The sequence below is a fragment of the Polypterus senegalus genome, chromosome 2 (genome assembly GCF_016835505.1).
Source record: "Polypterus senegalus isolate Bchr_013 chromosome 2, ASM1683550v1, whole genome shotgun sequence".
Classification (NCBI taxonomy): Eukaryota; Metazoa; Chordata; class Cladistia; order Polypteriformes; family Polypteridae; genus Polypterus; species Polypterus senegalus.
In genome coordinates this window covers 140,797,977-140,815,352 of record NC_053155.1, presented here as the reverse complement: position 1 = coordinate 140,815,352, position 17,376 = coordinate 140,797,977, and the positions used below count along the sequence as shown (strand labels likewise).

At 38.1% G+C, this 17,376-nt stretch overlaps 1 protein-coding gene across 5 annotated transcripts in view; it reads left to right on the top strand.

Annotated features, from left to right (window-relative positions):
• Positions 1 to 17,376, top strand: part of herc2 (HECT and RLD domain containing E3 ubiquitin protein ligase 2) — a 390,659-nt gene that overhangs the window by 240,162 nt on the left and 133,121 nt on the right. For all 5 annotated transcript variants that reach the window (XM_039744703.1, XM_039744704.1, XM_039744707.1 and 2 more), the window contains 2 exons: positions 4,508 to 4,644; positions 12,144 to 12,295. In XM_039744703.1, coding sequence (XP_039600637.1) covers positions 4,508 to 4,644; positions 12,144 to 12,295 — 289 coding nt within the window. The remainder of the gene's footprint in view (positions 1 to 4,507; positions 4,645 to 12,143; positions 12,296 to 17,376) is intronic.

The following is a 17,376-nucleotide window of genomic DNA, read 5'->3' as shown; positions in this document are numbered from 1 at the left end:
CATGTACATAAGTATTTGGGATGTTTTTCAGTGGCAGGAACTGCTTAAATGCTGCATAAAATATGTACTAAATCTAAAATTTAAAACATTATTATATATGTATTGTTGAATTAGTGAGTTCCAAGTTTATTTGGGACATTTCCATTTAAAAAAGCTCTTTAGAGTTGGTTTAAAAAATTACTAATGAGTAATCTTTAACAGATGAGTCACATTAATAATTTTAAATGTCAGAAACTTACAGCGCTTTTCCTTTATTTTAAATTGTTACAACTTTACGCTTCCTAGGCAAAATCAAACTTGTCAGTTTTGCATTAATCCTTTATATCAGAACTCTTGTGAAAATTAGTTTGCCTTCAAAAGCCAAATGAGTGACACAAATTCAATGTTTGCAGATTGGTGTTTAGCAATGAAATACTGTATATTGTTTTTCTTGTCTTGCTAACTGCGAGTTTTGGCAATTACACATCTCTGTTAACACAAAGATTTGAAACACTAAATAAATCTTATTTTATTATTAACAAATGGAGCAACTCCTGTCATTACTGGTGTAAATAAGCCAAATAGCCACTTTGTTTGAATCTTGCGTCAGTGTTTACTTGCTGCAAATGCTGCTAGCGATAGCAGTCCTCCCACATCCCTTTGTCCTTCAGTATATGAAATAAATGTGTGTGAGGTCCTCCTTCACAACACAGACCAGGTTAGAAAATGGACAGTGTCACACACATGCGCATGGGAATCACCGGAAGGGCCTAAACACTAGTAATTCTACGCCAGGCCAGGGGGTGGGCGGAGTGTACTGACTATCTCTCTCAGTCCCTTGCAGACCTTTTCCGGGAAATCCCGCCTGTTGCCGGCCCCAAGGATAACGTCACGTCCGGGCACAAGGACACCACTCCCAGTTCCGGCATAGATGACGTCATTTCCCTTCCAGCCCTTTAAAACTGCCATCTTGCCTCAGTACAGGCAGTTCTGTTCTGGACTCCGAACTGCTGCCCCAAATCTTTATGATGTCTCCGACTCATTCTTATCACATGATTCCCATGCGCACGTGTGTGACAACAGATGCTTAGACTGATGGACATTTGTAGAAGTGCTCATTACACTCAGAGAGTGAATGTGAACCCTCTGTTCAAAGGTCCTGTCTATGTATGACACTATTAAAAGTGATTGATTTCATTATCTTTTCACCTCTAACTACAAATGCGTGACAGTACAAGTTATACAATTACACCTCATCTGATTGGTAACGTTGTTTTTCTGTCAAAGCATGCATAAATCTATAATTCCTTAATAAGGTATAAGTGGCAATGATGTGAGCTTATGTAGGTGTTTTGATTTTGTTTTTAAATAACAAGATTACTGCACTAGCGTGCTGAAATTCTCTTACCTTAAACTCTTAAGTGTTTCCAGATTTGACCACAGCTGTTTTTCTTTTTGACATACAGTATGTTCATGCAGTGCTGTAGCATTACTACAAACAATAATTTTTATATATACCCTTTACTCGAGATTTTCTCATTATTATTGTGAGTTGTGAGTAATTTGCCTACTTGCAGTCACACTTGAGTGCAGCACCAACTTTCTCGATACCACCAATACTGTAAAAATGCTGGTACCTTTACGTTTTTTTAACTTTAATACCGAATTAGTAGCAAAATATCAGTTCTTGTGACTTCCCTACGTGCAATTACATTTCACTTTTATGATGCCAATATTACAACTAACATACACTCATGTGTTTATTATTTTAACACAGCTATGAAATATGGCAGCACATCTACACAGCCATGTTTTGTTTTCACACTGGGTGTGACGAGAATGGATAGGATTAGAAATGAGTACATTAGAGGGTCGGCTCAAGTTGAACGGTTGGGAGACAAAGTCAGAGAGGCGAGATTGCATTGGTTTGGACATATGCAGAGGAGAGATGCTGAGTATATTGGGAGAAGGATGCTAAGGATAGAGCTGCCAGGGAAGAGAGAGCATGCAAGTGATGGGTGTAACAGAACAAGATGCAGAGGACAGAAAGATATGGAAGATGATACGCTGTGGCGACCCCAAATGGGAGCATCCGTAAGAAGAATATCTACACAGTCCCTCACATTCTAAAAGCCATTATATCCATGCACTGTGAACAGTACATTAGTCATGTTAAGATAAGATAGATAACAATAAAGTAAGGAAGACAAACCAGTCTGTTCCAGTCAAATGAACCCTGTTTTGTGCTAATTTTTGTACCACTTATTTATTTCTTCACTTCCATACTCAAAATACAGTATATTGTTCCTTCCACGAACCTGCAGTCATGGACTGATAACTTTTACACAATCCCATAATAAACCGTGCATGAAAACAAAAAGGGAAAGCCATCAAAACCCATTCAGAACACTACCGTGGGGAATTATATAATACAAATAGAAACATTTGTCATTTTGATCTCACCGTCTGTCTGTACTGCTTTTGGTTGGCCAACTGTGATTGTCTTAGTCACTGCAAATAACTTGTCCCACTTGACTGCAACTGGCAGGTCCCGCTTGAAACCGGATCATCAACAGTTATTTACTGAGGATGAACCAATGCAATTGGGACTCAAGCCAGCAAAGATAAGTGTAGAAAGTGCTCACTGCTTTTATTAAAACAAACCAAATCAAAAACAAAGTTTCAAAAGTGCAGTACAGTTAATCATCAATAAATAATCCATGAAAACAGTGATAAAAGTGGAGGTTAAAATCAAATCAATAAACAGTCCTCAAAGCAATTAAAAGTAGGTCTTCCTTTTCCCAACTGCTAAACTTCCTTTCTGTCACATTGGTACTTTTCTTGCAATCAGTTGTCACCTTTCTCTGGATCTTGTCTGATTCCTTGGTCATCTGCCTTGCACTACTCCCAAGTTTCTTTTTTAACTTGTAGGCACAAGTGGTCCGCTTAACAATATCAATGGGGAACAGCTGAGCCAATCATGCTGCCCAAAACAGGCAATCAGTTCTCCTCCCCCACTGAACTCCCTGCAGCCACGCGACTTCCCAGCGGAGTACCACACACCCACACGTCCAAGCAGAGCTAAACTCTAAAAAAAACTCACTTCCATGGAACCCATAAAGTTCTTTATCACTCTGTCTGCCTCAGGAATACTCTGGAATAGCCATGTTCAGGAGCCTGCTTGCTGCACTGAGCTGTGTCTCCGTATAATCACTAGAGGACCAGCAGTTCATCCATGAGCCATGTATTTCTAATGTATAGGGAGAGCACAAGTTACCACAGTGAAAATATGCTCTTTTGAGATCAGTGTTTCTATGCGCTTTGCTATAGAAATGGTAATACCGAAAAAGAGTTAACCTTCAGTGTAAGTAATTACATGATGCAAATACATTATGTGCAAGAATATTTCTGTCTGGTAAAGAAGTGTGGAGGACAAGAGCATACTGACCTTTCAAATAGGCATATTGATGGCTCAGAAACTTAAAAGTGAAAACTGCATGATTATGTATTGCTTTTATTATTACTTCTTGACATTACTGCCAGGCCTTCAAGAATATTTCTGTCTGGTAAAGAAGTGTGGAGGACAAGAGCATACTGACCGTTCAAATAGGCATATTGATGGCTCAGAAACTTAAAAGTGAAAACTGCATGATTATGTATTGCTTTTATTATTAATTGACATTACTGCCAGGCCTTTCTGTTTGCAGATTCTTAAAAGCTTAAACTATAGCAACATAATACTTAAAATAATACATTACTCAACAAAGACTAAAATATCTGCAGTATTTTTATATCAAATTCAGTTGGTGTCAGTGTCATGCGCCACTGAGCTCTAAGTAATAAATAATGAATTTAAAAGTGTTAATTGTGTGTTGAAGGTGGTGTGCTCCTTGTTCTCTGTGTTAGGGTTGTGTTCCATTTGAAGACATCCTTTGTGGGATGCAAGTTTGCTAGCATGTATGTTAACATAACCTCAATTTCAGGACATTTAGTTATTCAGATTTTTCAGTTTTAATCATAACCGATGTAACTGATGATTAAATGTAGGGGGATGAGAAGTGGCTTCCAAGCGGCAGTGTACAAAAACATTCACAGTGCAATATCTGCACAATTATTGCAGTAAGAAGGTAGTTTTAAAAAATAAGTTGGGTGCCTAAAAATGTAGCTGACCAATGGGATATATAGATCGTGTACTTATTTTGTGGTGATTCTTTGAAGTTAGTAAGTTCTTTGTGTGTTTATGTATATATGTATAAGTATGTATGTATTTATGAGAGACACTGTTTTTCTAGACTAGTATTCAAGAGTATTTTATTTTAAGCTTCTGAATTTTATTCATATCAGGTTTTCTATGACTGAATTAAACTAAACAACTAAAAAAAATGGTTGCATGAAATTCAGTCTTTTAAAAAAATTGCATTCATTCATAGTTGTTCATAGTTCAATAGTTGTTTGTATGTACTGTACCTAAAGGAATAACAATTCTTGTACAAAAAAAATCTAAATTCATATGATCTTTCCTCCACAGTTGGAACGAGCTGAAGTACGTCTTGAGGGAATTGATACAATGCTGAAACTAGCCTCTAAAAGTTTTTTGCTACCATCTGTTCAATATGCCATGTTGTGTGGCTGGCAGAGACTTGTACCTGAAGGGACCAATATTGGGTAAATACATTACAATAAAGATACAGTCATATCAATAAATGTAATAAAACAAAAAAGTTGTTTGTGTATGGTAATGTACAACTCTAACATTTTCATTTAAAATATAAACAGCTATTATGTTTTAAGTAAAAATGTGTTGTAGCTAAATTATTTCATAAAAACTGGAGAAATGGTTAGAATGTTTTTTGCAGCCTTATTGATTCTAGAAATTGTTTATTTCTTATAATGGTTTCAGGTTATACTTACAGAACTTAGGTTTATTCAATACTTTGTGTGACTTGTATAGGAGTAATATGGTAGTCTGAAATATACTGTCATGTGTGTCCTGTAAGAGAATTTGTGATTATAGCTTTAGGAAAGACTCCTGTTTTTTTTTTTTCTTTCTGTGCTCACATGATGACCTCATGCATTTTTGACATAAACATCCTACCCTTAGTAAGGGTTTGCTTCTAATGGGCTTGGAATATATATTATAAACATACACAAACATACCTTTTAGCCATTCCCAATTTTAACAAGTGTCTTGATCCCTGTGTTTAAGCCAAGCCACTTGGGTATTCCTCAGTTAACTCCTGAGTCAAAAAGAAACAATTGCTGTTCTTTTCTTATTTATTATAACAGACCGCTCCCACCAATTAGGAGCCAAGACCTTTAATTAAATGTGATGGCGTTCAAGCATCCCTCAATTGGAAGACGCTGGCTTCAACATAGATAAAAAGGCCATGCCGTACAGACAGATGACATTCGATGTTTAGCCCACACTTGTGGTTGCAAACATACCAACCAATCTGAGTGTTTTGCTTGTTCGATCATGCCTTTGATTTACCTCTCCAGACTCCTCCTCTTCTCCTCCTCCTCTAAAAGCACATCTGCTTTTAATGAAATGTCTCTTCTCTTACATCACAAACAGCGCATTTATATAAGGACCCACAGGCACAGCTTGACCCCCTTCTCCACTTAGTCACAGCCTACAATTACTAAACAACAGTAACATTTATTTATATTGCACATTTTCATACAAATGATGTAGCTCAAAGTGTCTTACAAGATGAAGAAAGTTTATATATAAAAAAAATATATATAAATAAAAATACGGTTAGGCAATACTAAGTAACAAAGAATAAAGTAAAGTCTGATGGCCAGGAGGACAGAAGAAACAAAAACAAAATTATAAGAAACAAAAACAAAATTATTTAAGGCCTTGTAAACCAAAAGCAGTATTTTAATGTCAATTCTAAAAGGCATGGCTAACCATTGTAGTGACATCCCAACTGTTGAGATGTGTTCGGATTTTATTTTCCTAGTTAAGATTATGGCAGCTGCATTTTGCGCTAGTTGCAACCGATTGATGTCTTTTTTGGGTAGTCTTGAGAGGAGTGTGTTACAGTAATTTAGTCAAGTAAAACTACTTTTTCAGCATCTTGAAAAGTTACAAGGGATCTAACATTTGCTATATTAAGTGAAAAAATGCTATCCTGGTATTCTGATTAATATGTGATTTAAAATTATGGTCAGAGTCAATATTTACTCCTAAATTCTTTAACTCTGTCTTGACTTTTAAGCCTAATGGATCAAGTTTATTTCTAATACCCTCACTATATCCATTTTTTCCAATCACTAAGATTTCTGTTTTCTCCTTCTTTAGTTTGAGAAAATTACCACTCTTCCATTCAGAAACACATTGAGTCAGTGAACCAAGAGAATTGGGGTCATCGGGCACTATTGACAAACACAATTGTGTGTAGCTGTGGTAGCTCACGTTATGTCTAGAGATAATATGACCAAATGGAAGCATATAGATTGAAAAGAGCAATGGACCCAGGATCGATCCTTGTAGAACAGCATATATAATACACTATGTCTTTGAAATATAATTACACATCTAGAATTTTCCACCTTTGTAAGTAAGACTCGAACCAGTTTAAAACATTGCCAGAGAAGTACACCCACTGACTAAGGAGATTTATAAGAATATTGTGATCAATTTTATTAAATGCTGCACTCAGATCTAAGAGGATCAGAATAGATAAATGGCCTCTGTCCGCATTAACCCGTAAGTCATTTACTACTTTAACCAGTGCAGTTTCTGTACTGTGATTTGTTCTAAACCCTCTTGAAACTTGTCAAGGATTTTACTTAAGAAAGGTTAGAAATAGGTCTAAAATTGTCAAAAATAGAGGAGTCAAGAATATTTTTCTTGAGCAGGGGTCTAACAAGAGCAGTCTCAAGTCAGTCTGGGAATTCCCTATATCTAAAGATTAATTTACTATGTCAACCACACTATCAATTAGCATGGCAGATACTTCTTTGAAAAAATTTGTTGGAATTGGGTCAAGGACGCAGGTGGATGTTCTCAGTTGGGAAATTATTCTACATAAATTGGGTAAATCTATCCTGGTGAAAGAACTTAATCGCTTAAAATGGAATACTGGGATTTAACAGGATCAGTATTGGGGGGGATATACTTATATTATTTCTAATATCATTCATTTTGTGATTAAAAATATAGCAAAAGCCTCACAAGTTTCACTAGAAGTTTTTTGGAGGCATTCCATTGAGTGACCCGTGTTTAGTAAATAATCAATGGTAGAGAATAAAATTATGGTTTATTGGCATTGTTATTTATAATTTCAGAGAAGCCGCACCGCCTCTCTACATGGACAATGTTGTTGTATTCTGTTGTGTTAACCTTCAATATTTCATAGTGGACATTCAGTTTAGATTTTCTCCTTTTATACTCAGCTGTCTGGCATTTTTTCTTTAAATCGAACACTCTTTGGGTCTTCCATGGTGTAACAGTGCTGGAGGATTTTTTAACTATCTTTTCAGGAGTGATTATGTCAGTGGCAGCTCACACTTTAGCATTAAAATTTTTCACCTTACTATTTACATTATCATCACTATTGTAGTAAGCATTATAAACTGGTTGCTTAAAATGTTACTAAACTTTAAAACTGCTGATGAATCAAAGAAGTGCTTTTTAACAATACGCTACTCATAAATTTTATTTATCAGTATTTCTGTATTAAATAGTAAGAAAAAATGGTCTGATAAACTGATATCCACGATCTGCCTCACATCCACTTTTAATACTTTAGTAATCAAAAAATCCAACGTGTGCCCCCCTTTGTGTTTGGGCTGGCTAACATGGCTCAGATCAAAAGAATGCAGGAGATTGATGAATTCTTTTGCTTTCGGGTCAATCTGCAACTATTAGGAACCTGTCGTAGTTAGTTATTATAATTGGCACTAAGTCTGAGAATTCCTCAAAAAAAATGCATTATATTTAGGAGGTCCACATCTTTTAAGCAATCGGAGTAAAGCTATAATCCAGAGGTGCAGATTTAGTTAAAACAGCTGCACTATCAGAGCTAAACCATGTTTCAATTAATGTAAGAAAGTAGAATTTCCTATCACTAATAAGATATTGATAGAAAAGGTCTTGTTGGTTAATGCTCTAACTGAAGAGCCTAACTGAACTGATGGAGCATTACGGCTGTTCGAAATGGTAATTAAGTTATTCGCATTTATGAGGCATTGTCTGGACTTTTTTACATAAACTGAGGTTGGTTATTAAAGTTTTGATGCAGTGCACATTTCAGAAAGAGTTCGCTACATGATGTCCTAGCAAGGCATTATGGAAAGGGTTAGGATTAAAAGTACATAGTCAAGAGTGACGAATTTCCTTACTTGTTTTTGGAGAGGACCAGGGTGCCAAATCTATTAGGATGCAGACCCTTCTACCTGAAAAAATGCGGCCTCTCCTAGAAGAGATCCCAGTTGCCCACAAACCTGATGTTTTATCCCTCGCAGAAGCCTTTCAAGCAGTTGTTTAATGCCAGCAGACGACTGTAGTACTCATCTAGCCAGAGGTAAGGGACCCGCAATGAAGATTCTCACAGCTTGTGTCCCCTCCTTCATGGCATTTATAAGTGCTGTGAAATCCACCGTAAGAATCTCCGACTGTCAGTATTGTGCATTGTTTACCCCAGCATGTATTATGATGGTTCCCACTGCCCTGTTCTTGTGCCTTTCAAAGACTGTCAATGTTCTTCTCGTACATGAGCACCGGGGGGGAAAAAAAGACAGAAAAGATTTCTGTTTAGGTTAAGAAATGTTTAGGTTTTGTACGATAGAAACTCCAATAACAAATACATCACCCGGGGTTGTCGGCACAGTTGGGGAGCGGAGAGGGTAGAACTAGTTCTGGATGGAGTTACTTTCCTGGGCTGATGGAGGTGATCTAGCCTTAAACCCCTGCCGAGCCTTCAGTTCCCTCAGGTGCCTCCATCTGGACAGGAGCTGGTGAATCTGGGTCTTTAGGGCCCAAAGTTCTCCCGACAATGCGCTCCATCTCACCATCAGCAATTGTCCACTTTCACTTCTGCTTTCGCTCCATGTCCTAGGAAAGAAAGAGAGAGACAGTTAAACCTATATTTTCAAGAGGAACAAGGCAACAGAAACAGATACGTGGAAAATAATATGTACTATAGTAAATGCTACAATAGATTATTGCTTACTTATTATGAATCAGTATATATTGTGCTTAGCCGTAATTAAGCTCTGAACCACACCATCTGCTTTAAAATAGATGCACAAGTTAGGCCTGAGGTAAGCATTGCATTTTCTGTATTCCCTTCTGTATTTTTCTGTACCAATACTCTGGTAGTTACAATGTTGAAATGATAGTCCCTCTGCCCATAATCTAACGTATGGAGAGAGAAGTGGATCTTTTTTGATGAGAGAACACCATATATTGCACAAGTAAATTGGATAGCTGCAGGGCAAAGAACCTTATCCAAGAATATTGTTCCTTTGCCTGTTCTTTCTACACTTAATGACCATTTAATTTTGCTCGATAAGCAGCACTTTCTGCCTGTAACAATTTAAAGAATATCTGCTGTTGTACTGGTGTCCCATGAAGCCCAAAGCAGAGACTCAGATTGTCAAAACTGTCATTGTGCAGAAGGCTGCTATAAGTGGTGTGCTTCTTTATAGTCTTGGTCAGGGGAATTTGTAGCTAAGTAGTTCTCATCAGTTGTCCTTGGGCTACATGTGTCTTCCAGGCATTAGGATTTGATGAAAATTTACTTGGGCTAGGCCATGATCTAATAACCATTTTTTGACTTTAGCTGTACTAGCATCTAGCATGCTGTAGAGATACAATACAATAACTGTTTGAACACTTCTGCAAGGGTGGTATGTAAAGTGATCCCTTGCTATATCACGCTTCGACTTTTGCGGCTTCACTCCATCGCGGATTTTAAATGTAAGCATATCTAAATATATATCACGGATTTTTTGCTGGTTCACTGATTTCTGCAAACAATGGGTCTTTTAATTTATGGTGCATGTTTCCTCAGTTTGTTTGCCCAGTTGATTTCATACAAGGGACACTATTGGGGGATGGCTGAGAAGCTACCCAATCAGAGCACGTATTACGTATTAAATAAAACTCTTCAATGATATACCATATACTTCCCGCACGGTGCTTCGCACACTTAAAAGCTCTAACAGCACGTATTGATTTTTGATTGTTTGCTTTTCTCTGCCTCTCTCACTCTCTCTGACATTCTCTGCTCCTGACAAGGGGGTGTAAGCAGAGAGACTGTTTGTACAGAGGCTGTTTGATTGATTGATTGCTGATACGGACACTCCTCTAAAAAATGCTGAAAGACTACCTTCACATTGATCCCTTCTTTGCGGCCGATTTATCGCGGTGCTTCCACTTAAAAGCCCAACAGCCCTATTGATTTTTGATTGTTTACTTTTCTCTCACTCTCTGACATTCTCTGCTCCTGATGCATGCTTCTTTGAAGAGGAAGATATGTTTGCATTCTTTTAATTGTGAGAAAGAACTGCCATCTCTGTCTTGTCATGAAGCACAGTTTAAACTTTTAACTAAAGGGTGTTATTTCATGTCTAGAGGGCTCTAATAATGTTAAAGAAAATGTATTTAGAAGGTCGTAAACAGGTTTTCTATGCTCTAACTGTGAAAATATTAGATTTATAAATAAAGAATCCTACTTTGTGGAAATTCATTTATCGCAGTAGAGTCTGGAACGTATTAACCGCGATAAACGAGGGTTTACTGTGTATTTCATGTAATATGGGAGGAAATGTCTGGCTTAATATACATATTATCCACCATCTTTTATAATATCTGGTTATCCTGAGAAGGCTTCAGTGAAGATTATATATATATTCAGAAAGATACATTTGGATTGAGAGCCCAGGAATGGATCCTTTTCAGATTTTTTACATTTGGTGGTTTTCTCATGACTCGTCATATATTATTGTCAATGTTACCCATTTCTCTTCAGCAGTGGTAATAATATAAACCTGATAGTGATTTTTATGGTCACAGACATTTTCTTCTAGAATGTTTCTTTTGCACTCACCTCCCACTTCCAGCCTACTCACATTCCAATTCTATTTCTAGACTGCAGTCTGAGATTAGGTCCTACAGGACACAATGCCATTAAACAAAATTTTATCAAATTTGCTTTTATCTCATACAGATGGATCATAAATGGTTCAATGTGCATTGTTTTTTTAGGTCAAAAGATTCCAAAACTTCATTGATGGAGTGAGTCTGAGTCAGGCACTCTTTGACTTAAAAGCTTATATTTGAAAGGTGTTCCCACAGGTTCTATTACGCTTGGAGGGAATTGCTGAAAAAGAAAGGTTCTAGAATATTTAAGAGACTGTCATATAATAAATCATTAGAAATGTTTGGGCTGATCTTTTTATGTCATGGCACTGGAAACCTAGATAACAGGGCTTTTGTCAAAAGTTTTTTTCATTGGCAATCATGGTCTACAAGTTAGCATGCCTATTCTAAGTTTACTGTTCTGCTGTGCCTCCTACCTTATCTAAACTGGATAGTATATCCATTGCTTATTATAAATACAAATTTGTTTTAGTGAGAGCAGAAAAAAGTAGGGAATCTAACTTAGTCTATTGTTTGGTTTTGATTTGCAAATTTGACAGTTCTACAGGGGTGTGATATCTTATTTCCCTGTCTCTCATGCCCTAGCATTATGCGTGCCCCTACTGCCTTTAGCATCATCTCACTGTAGATTAAGTTTTAGAAACAATTTTTTATTTACCAACTGGTGAGCTATACCAAATAGTGCTTAATAATCCCTGTCCTGGTCATCCCTTCATTTTTTGTAAGGAGAGAAAACAGATGTACATATTATAGTTCTGGCTTTCTTCATACTGTAGAAATGAGCAGGTAGGGGCACCTGTGTGATATTGAAATGTTTTTTATTTAATAATATAAAGGGATGAAATTGAAAAGCTTTGTACACCCTCGTACCCCAAACAGGACATAGTTCAGAGTGTACAAATTACATTCTTAGCATTTCTCTGATGGGCAGGTAATTGTTAAAATTTTGAAATAATTAAAAATGTTACAAGTAAATATATAATTGATTTAGTTGGGGAAGACCCCATATAATACATTTCAGGCTCTCTTTTTTATGTCTTTTCAGGGATCCTCTGTCAGATTGCTTAAAAGATGTGGACCTCATTCCCCCTTTTAACAGAATGTTGCTTGAAGTTACATTTGGAAAACTTTACGCATGGGCAATACAGAACATTCGCAACATACTGCTAGATGCAAGTACTAGATTCAAAGAGCTAGGTATGGGTGCAAAGAGTTTTATAGCACACTGTGGAAAATGTATGGCTCAGGCTTTACAGCTTTTTGTTTTATTTTTGTTATTATTTATTCCTTTGGTATGCTCTCACTGGCTATATTTATATTATTCAATTTATTGATCTAGGATCATAAATGTATCACTATGAAATCTTGTGTGTAATGCGTTCAATTTACACTCATTTTAATTCACTAAAAATAGATGTGCGCATTATATATCATTTTAATGTAATAATTTCTCATATAAATCAACATAAAACATCTGTTGCTGTGTGTAGTGCACTGTTGCCACTTGTTAGCCATCTGTGGCTGCATCTGTACTGGCACCAGCAGTGGGTTATGGGGATGGTATCGAGTGGCTGCCGGACTGTTTTTCTTAAAAGCACACAAAGCAATGTTTTTACGTATAAATCAACATAAAACATCTGTTGCTGGTTCTGTGGCTACAGTGGCAGTGGCTGCATGGGGATGGCATTGGTGGATTGGCGACAGCATCGGAGATCGCAGTGCAACACAATCTAGTTTCTACCTCTTGTTATTGTAAGTGGTGGTCGTCCCAGCAAACTTTTTGCATATACAGTCATGGCCAAAATTATTGGCATCCCTGAAATTTTCCCAGAAAATGCACCATTTCTCCCAGAAAAGTGTTGCAATTACAAATGTTTTGGTATACACTTGTTTATTTCCTTTATGTGCATTGGAACAACACAATAAAACAGAGAAAAAAAGCCAAATCTGACGTTTTACACAAAACTCAAAAACCGGGCTGGACAAAATTATTGGCACCCTCAACTTAATATTTGGTTGCACGCTCTTTGGGAAAAAAATAACTGAAATCAAGCGCTTCCTATAACCATCAACAAGCTTGTTACACCTGTCACTTGGAATTTCTGACCACTTTTTTTCAAACTGCTCAAGGTCTCTCAGATTTGAAGGGCACCTTCTCCCAACAGCAATTTTGAGATCTCTCCATAAGTGTTCAATCAGATTTAGATCCCCACTCATTGCTGGCCACTTCAGAACTCTCCAGCACTTTGTCTTTCACCATTTCTGGGTGCTTTTAGAGGTATGTTTGGGGTCATTGTCCTGCTGGAACACCCATGACCTCTGACCCAGACCCAGCTTTCTGACACTGGGCCCTACATTGTGCCCCAATATCTTTTTGTAGTCTTCAGATTTCATGATGCCTTGCACACAGTCAAGGAATCCAGTGCCAGAGGCAGCAAAACATCTCCAAAACATCTTAGAACCTCCTCCATGTTTGACTGTAGGTACTGTGTTCTTCGTAGGCCTCATTCCATTTTCTGTAAACAGTAGAATGTGGAGCTTTACCAAAAAGCTCTACCTTGGTCTCATCTGTCCACAAGACGTTCACCCAGAAGGATTTTGGCTTCCTCAAGTACATTTTGGCAAACTCCAGTTTTGCTTTTTTATGTTTCTGTGTCAGCAGTGGGGTCCTCCTGGCTGTCCTGCCATAGCGTTTCATTTCATTCAGATGTCGACGGATAGTTTGAGCTGACACTGTTGCACCATGAGTCTGCAGAACAGCTTGAATATGTTTTGAAGTTGATTGGGCCTGCTTATCCACCATTCGGACTATCCTTCGTTGCAGTCTTTTGTCAATTTTTCTCTTCCTTCCATGTCCAGGGAGATTAGCTACAGTGCCATGTGTTGCGAACCTCTTGATTATGTTGCGCATAGTGGACAAAGGAACATGAAGATCTCCGGAGATGGACTTGTAGCCTTGAGATTGTTGATATTTTCCACAATTTTTGTTATCAAGTCCTCAGACAATTCTCTGCTCTTCTTTCTGTTCTCCATACTTAGTGTGGCACACTCACACACAACAGAAAGTCAACTTTTCTCCATTTTAATTGGCTTCAGGTGTGATTGCTATATTGCCAGCACCTGTTTCTTGCCACAGCTGAAATTACCCACAATTTTGAAAAGGTGCCAATAATTTTGTCCAGCCCATTTTTGGAATTCTGTGTGACATGATGTCAGATTTGGCTTTTTTTTCTCTGTTTTTTTGTGTTGTTCCAAAGCACATAAAGGAAAGAAACATGTGTATACCAAAACATTTGTAATTGTAACAGTTTTCTGGGAGAAATGGTGCATTTTCTGGGAAAAAGGGTGCCGATAATTTCGGCCATGACTGTAAGCTACATGATCATGTTCAGCACCACAATCAGCTGGGGCTCAATCACCTGATGTTAGCACTTCACTTAAATTTTGAAACTAGCACCAAAATCGAAGTCCAACAAGTCAGACTCCAATTCAAAATAATAAAATCTAAAAAGTGGTCCACTGAGTATTTTGCCATGCAGATTCACTTCACCCAGATGTCAATGCCATTTTTTTTTTTGCTTCTCACTACTCACGCAAATGCAGGGATTAGACGTCAAGTTAATGTTTCTAACATTCCTCTGAGTAAAAAGAGTCTACCTTTACCATAATGAGTTTTTTCAACGTTTACAGCTGACCTGTCTACATCTGCCCTAAAAGAGTTGCTAAAATCTAGAATAATTAAGGGTGCGCAATATATATGAATTTCTTTTTTACCTGAAAATTTTGGGCTATATCAGCATGCGCATTATACATGAGTATGCATTATATGTGAGATTTTACAGTACTTACTGGCTGATTAAGAAATTACAATTGTATTTTTTTTAGCATTTTAATCCTTAATGTTTATAACCAAAAATGAAAAATGTTATGTATAGGAAAAGTGGGTCTTTCAGATGCTGACACTGCAACACATCAGTTTCATTCAGTAGATCTTTTATTGAACATTTTAACTTTTGTATTTTAACCACAATTAAACTCCTGTTAGCACTGGAATATTTGGATGAAAGAAGCCAACAAAGCATTTCTCACTGGTGATATAACAAACCTGTGTTGTTATTTAAATGCAGAAAATCTCTTCCTTGTAGTTCAATGTGTAAGTTAATCATGCTTGTTCAGTTGTTATACCATTTAATTCCCTATTGCTGCCTGCCCGTTTTTACACAAGAAATTTGACAGGTTGAGTGGCTATCAAACTTTGACCCAGAATGTTTAATATTTGCTAAACCAAGGCCTGCATGTATTTGGAAATACATAATTTTAAATTTAAGGATCAGCAACCTGACAAGAGATAGTGATAACTCCTTGATTAAATATTGCCCCTTGCAAACTGATGAGCATAAATGCCTCGTAGGAAAGACTGGTTAGTACAACTTCTTGCAAAAGTCTGGGTTACAGCAAAGCACAATTATGGACATGCATCACCTTTTAATGCTTAAGGGTTGTCTACACAGAAAGAGCCCTTTTGCATGGAAACATTATTTTATAGTGGCTTTTACCAAATGAAATACATGGCTGCATATAGCATGCTTCCTCCTCTTTAGATAAATGAATTTAGAGCTCACTTTACCTACAATAAGTCTTAAATTTTAGAGCATCAACAAACACTCTGAAAGATTGCTTAAAATAACCCATTGGCTGTAACAGATACTTTTTACTGTTTCAAATTTTAACTTAATTTTAATCTAATTGAATTTAGCTCATTTTGTTTAATTTAGGTAATTTATTATCTTTTTCTTAATGTTATTATTTATTCTATTGTGTGTTTGTTTTTGTTTTGCACAATCTTGGAGTAGACCAGCTTTTCATTTCACTGCATGTTGTACCTGTTTAATGGTGTGTGTGAGACAAACTCTAGGATCTTGAATCTTAATATTTTGTTTATTAAGCATCAGAGTCTATTTAGGCCTTTGTGTAAAACAGAGCCTGTTTCTCTCCCCCTCTTCATTATAGTTTTGTGTTTTAACTTTGCACAGGTGCATTTGCATCTATGACCTTTTTTTTTTTAATTGAGCAAACATGCTTCTCTAGTCACATATATTAGGTGTGGACTGGGACCCGGACACAGGCAGATGGACATCTTATGTTCACCCAACACACTTTTATTTACAATATTTACAGGCTTTTTTGTGCACTCACACACCCCAGTGCCTCCAGCACCGATTCCCCCAATGTCCAGGCCACACTCTTCTAGTGCCTTTCTCTTGGCCGCCTCCCATCCTCTCTCCAGCTCTGTTCCTTTTCCAGCCGACATCCACTTCTGACTGGAGGGAGGCGGCCCCTTAAATGGGAACCCAGATGGGCTCCAGCTGCTTCCCGGCAATCAGTCCTAGCCACACCCCAGTGTGGCGGAAGTGCCAGCTGCGCACCTGGAAGCCGTCCGGGTGTCCCCTGCCGTCTTCCCAGCACTTCCTGGTGGCGGAAGTGCTGGGCCCCTCATGCCGTCTACCTGTGGCCCCCAGTACAACCAGGGCGATCGCCCCCTCGCGGTCTGGAGGAGGCACAAGCCCTCCTCTGGTCCTCCCGGCCGGGGACCACACGGGATATTCCAGCACCGGGGCACCGCCGGTGGTGGCCATGGGTCCCTACAGGGCTGGGCTTCCAAGCCCTGTACCCGAGGCCCCCAACATAACCAGGACAGATGCCCCCTCGCGGTCTGGAGGAGACACAAGCCCTCCTCTGGTCCTCCTGGGCGTCGGGGACCACATAGGAAATTCCATAATGTCTTATAGGTGATGTTTGCTACTTTTACAATCAATATTATAATAAAAATTAAGAAATGTACTTTTTAATTACCTTGTCCTTGTCTTTGTCTTCAGTTTTTTCTGTCTTTTATTATTGTTTTTGGGCTCACAGTGTAAAGAATATTCCTTAGTAACAGACTCTTACTAGGTTTTACTCATGTTTACTCATGAGAGAACTACGTAATGGATTTAGATCCCCCAAGACGCGGAATGGCAGGTCTCCTGGACTGTAGCGGTGCCCTGGATTCCTACAGGATATCCTGGGACTTGGAGTTTGGTATCTCAGATCTGTTGGGTGCCATGGGTGCCCCCAGGGGGTGCTGTGGAAAGACCAGGCAAGTCATGCGTCTCTTATAGCCTGGTCTAGTGCTAGGAAGTCATGAGTACATAATCCCCAAAGTACTTCCGGGCTGATTAAAGAACTCGCATTCTACATCTGACCCCTTGCTGGCAAGTCACGTGGGAGGAAGAACAGAA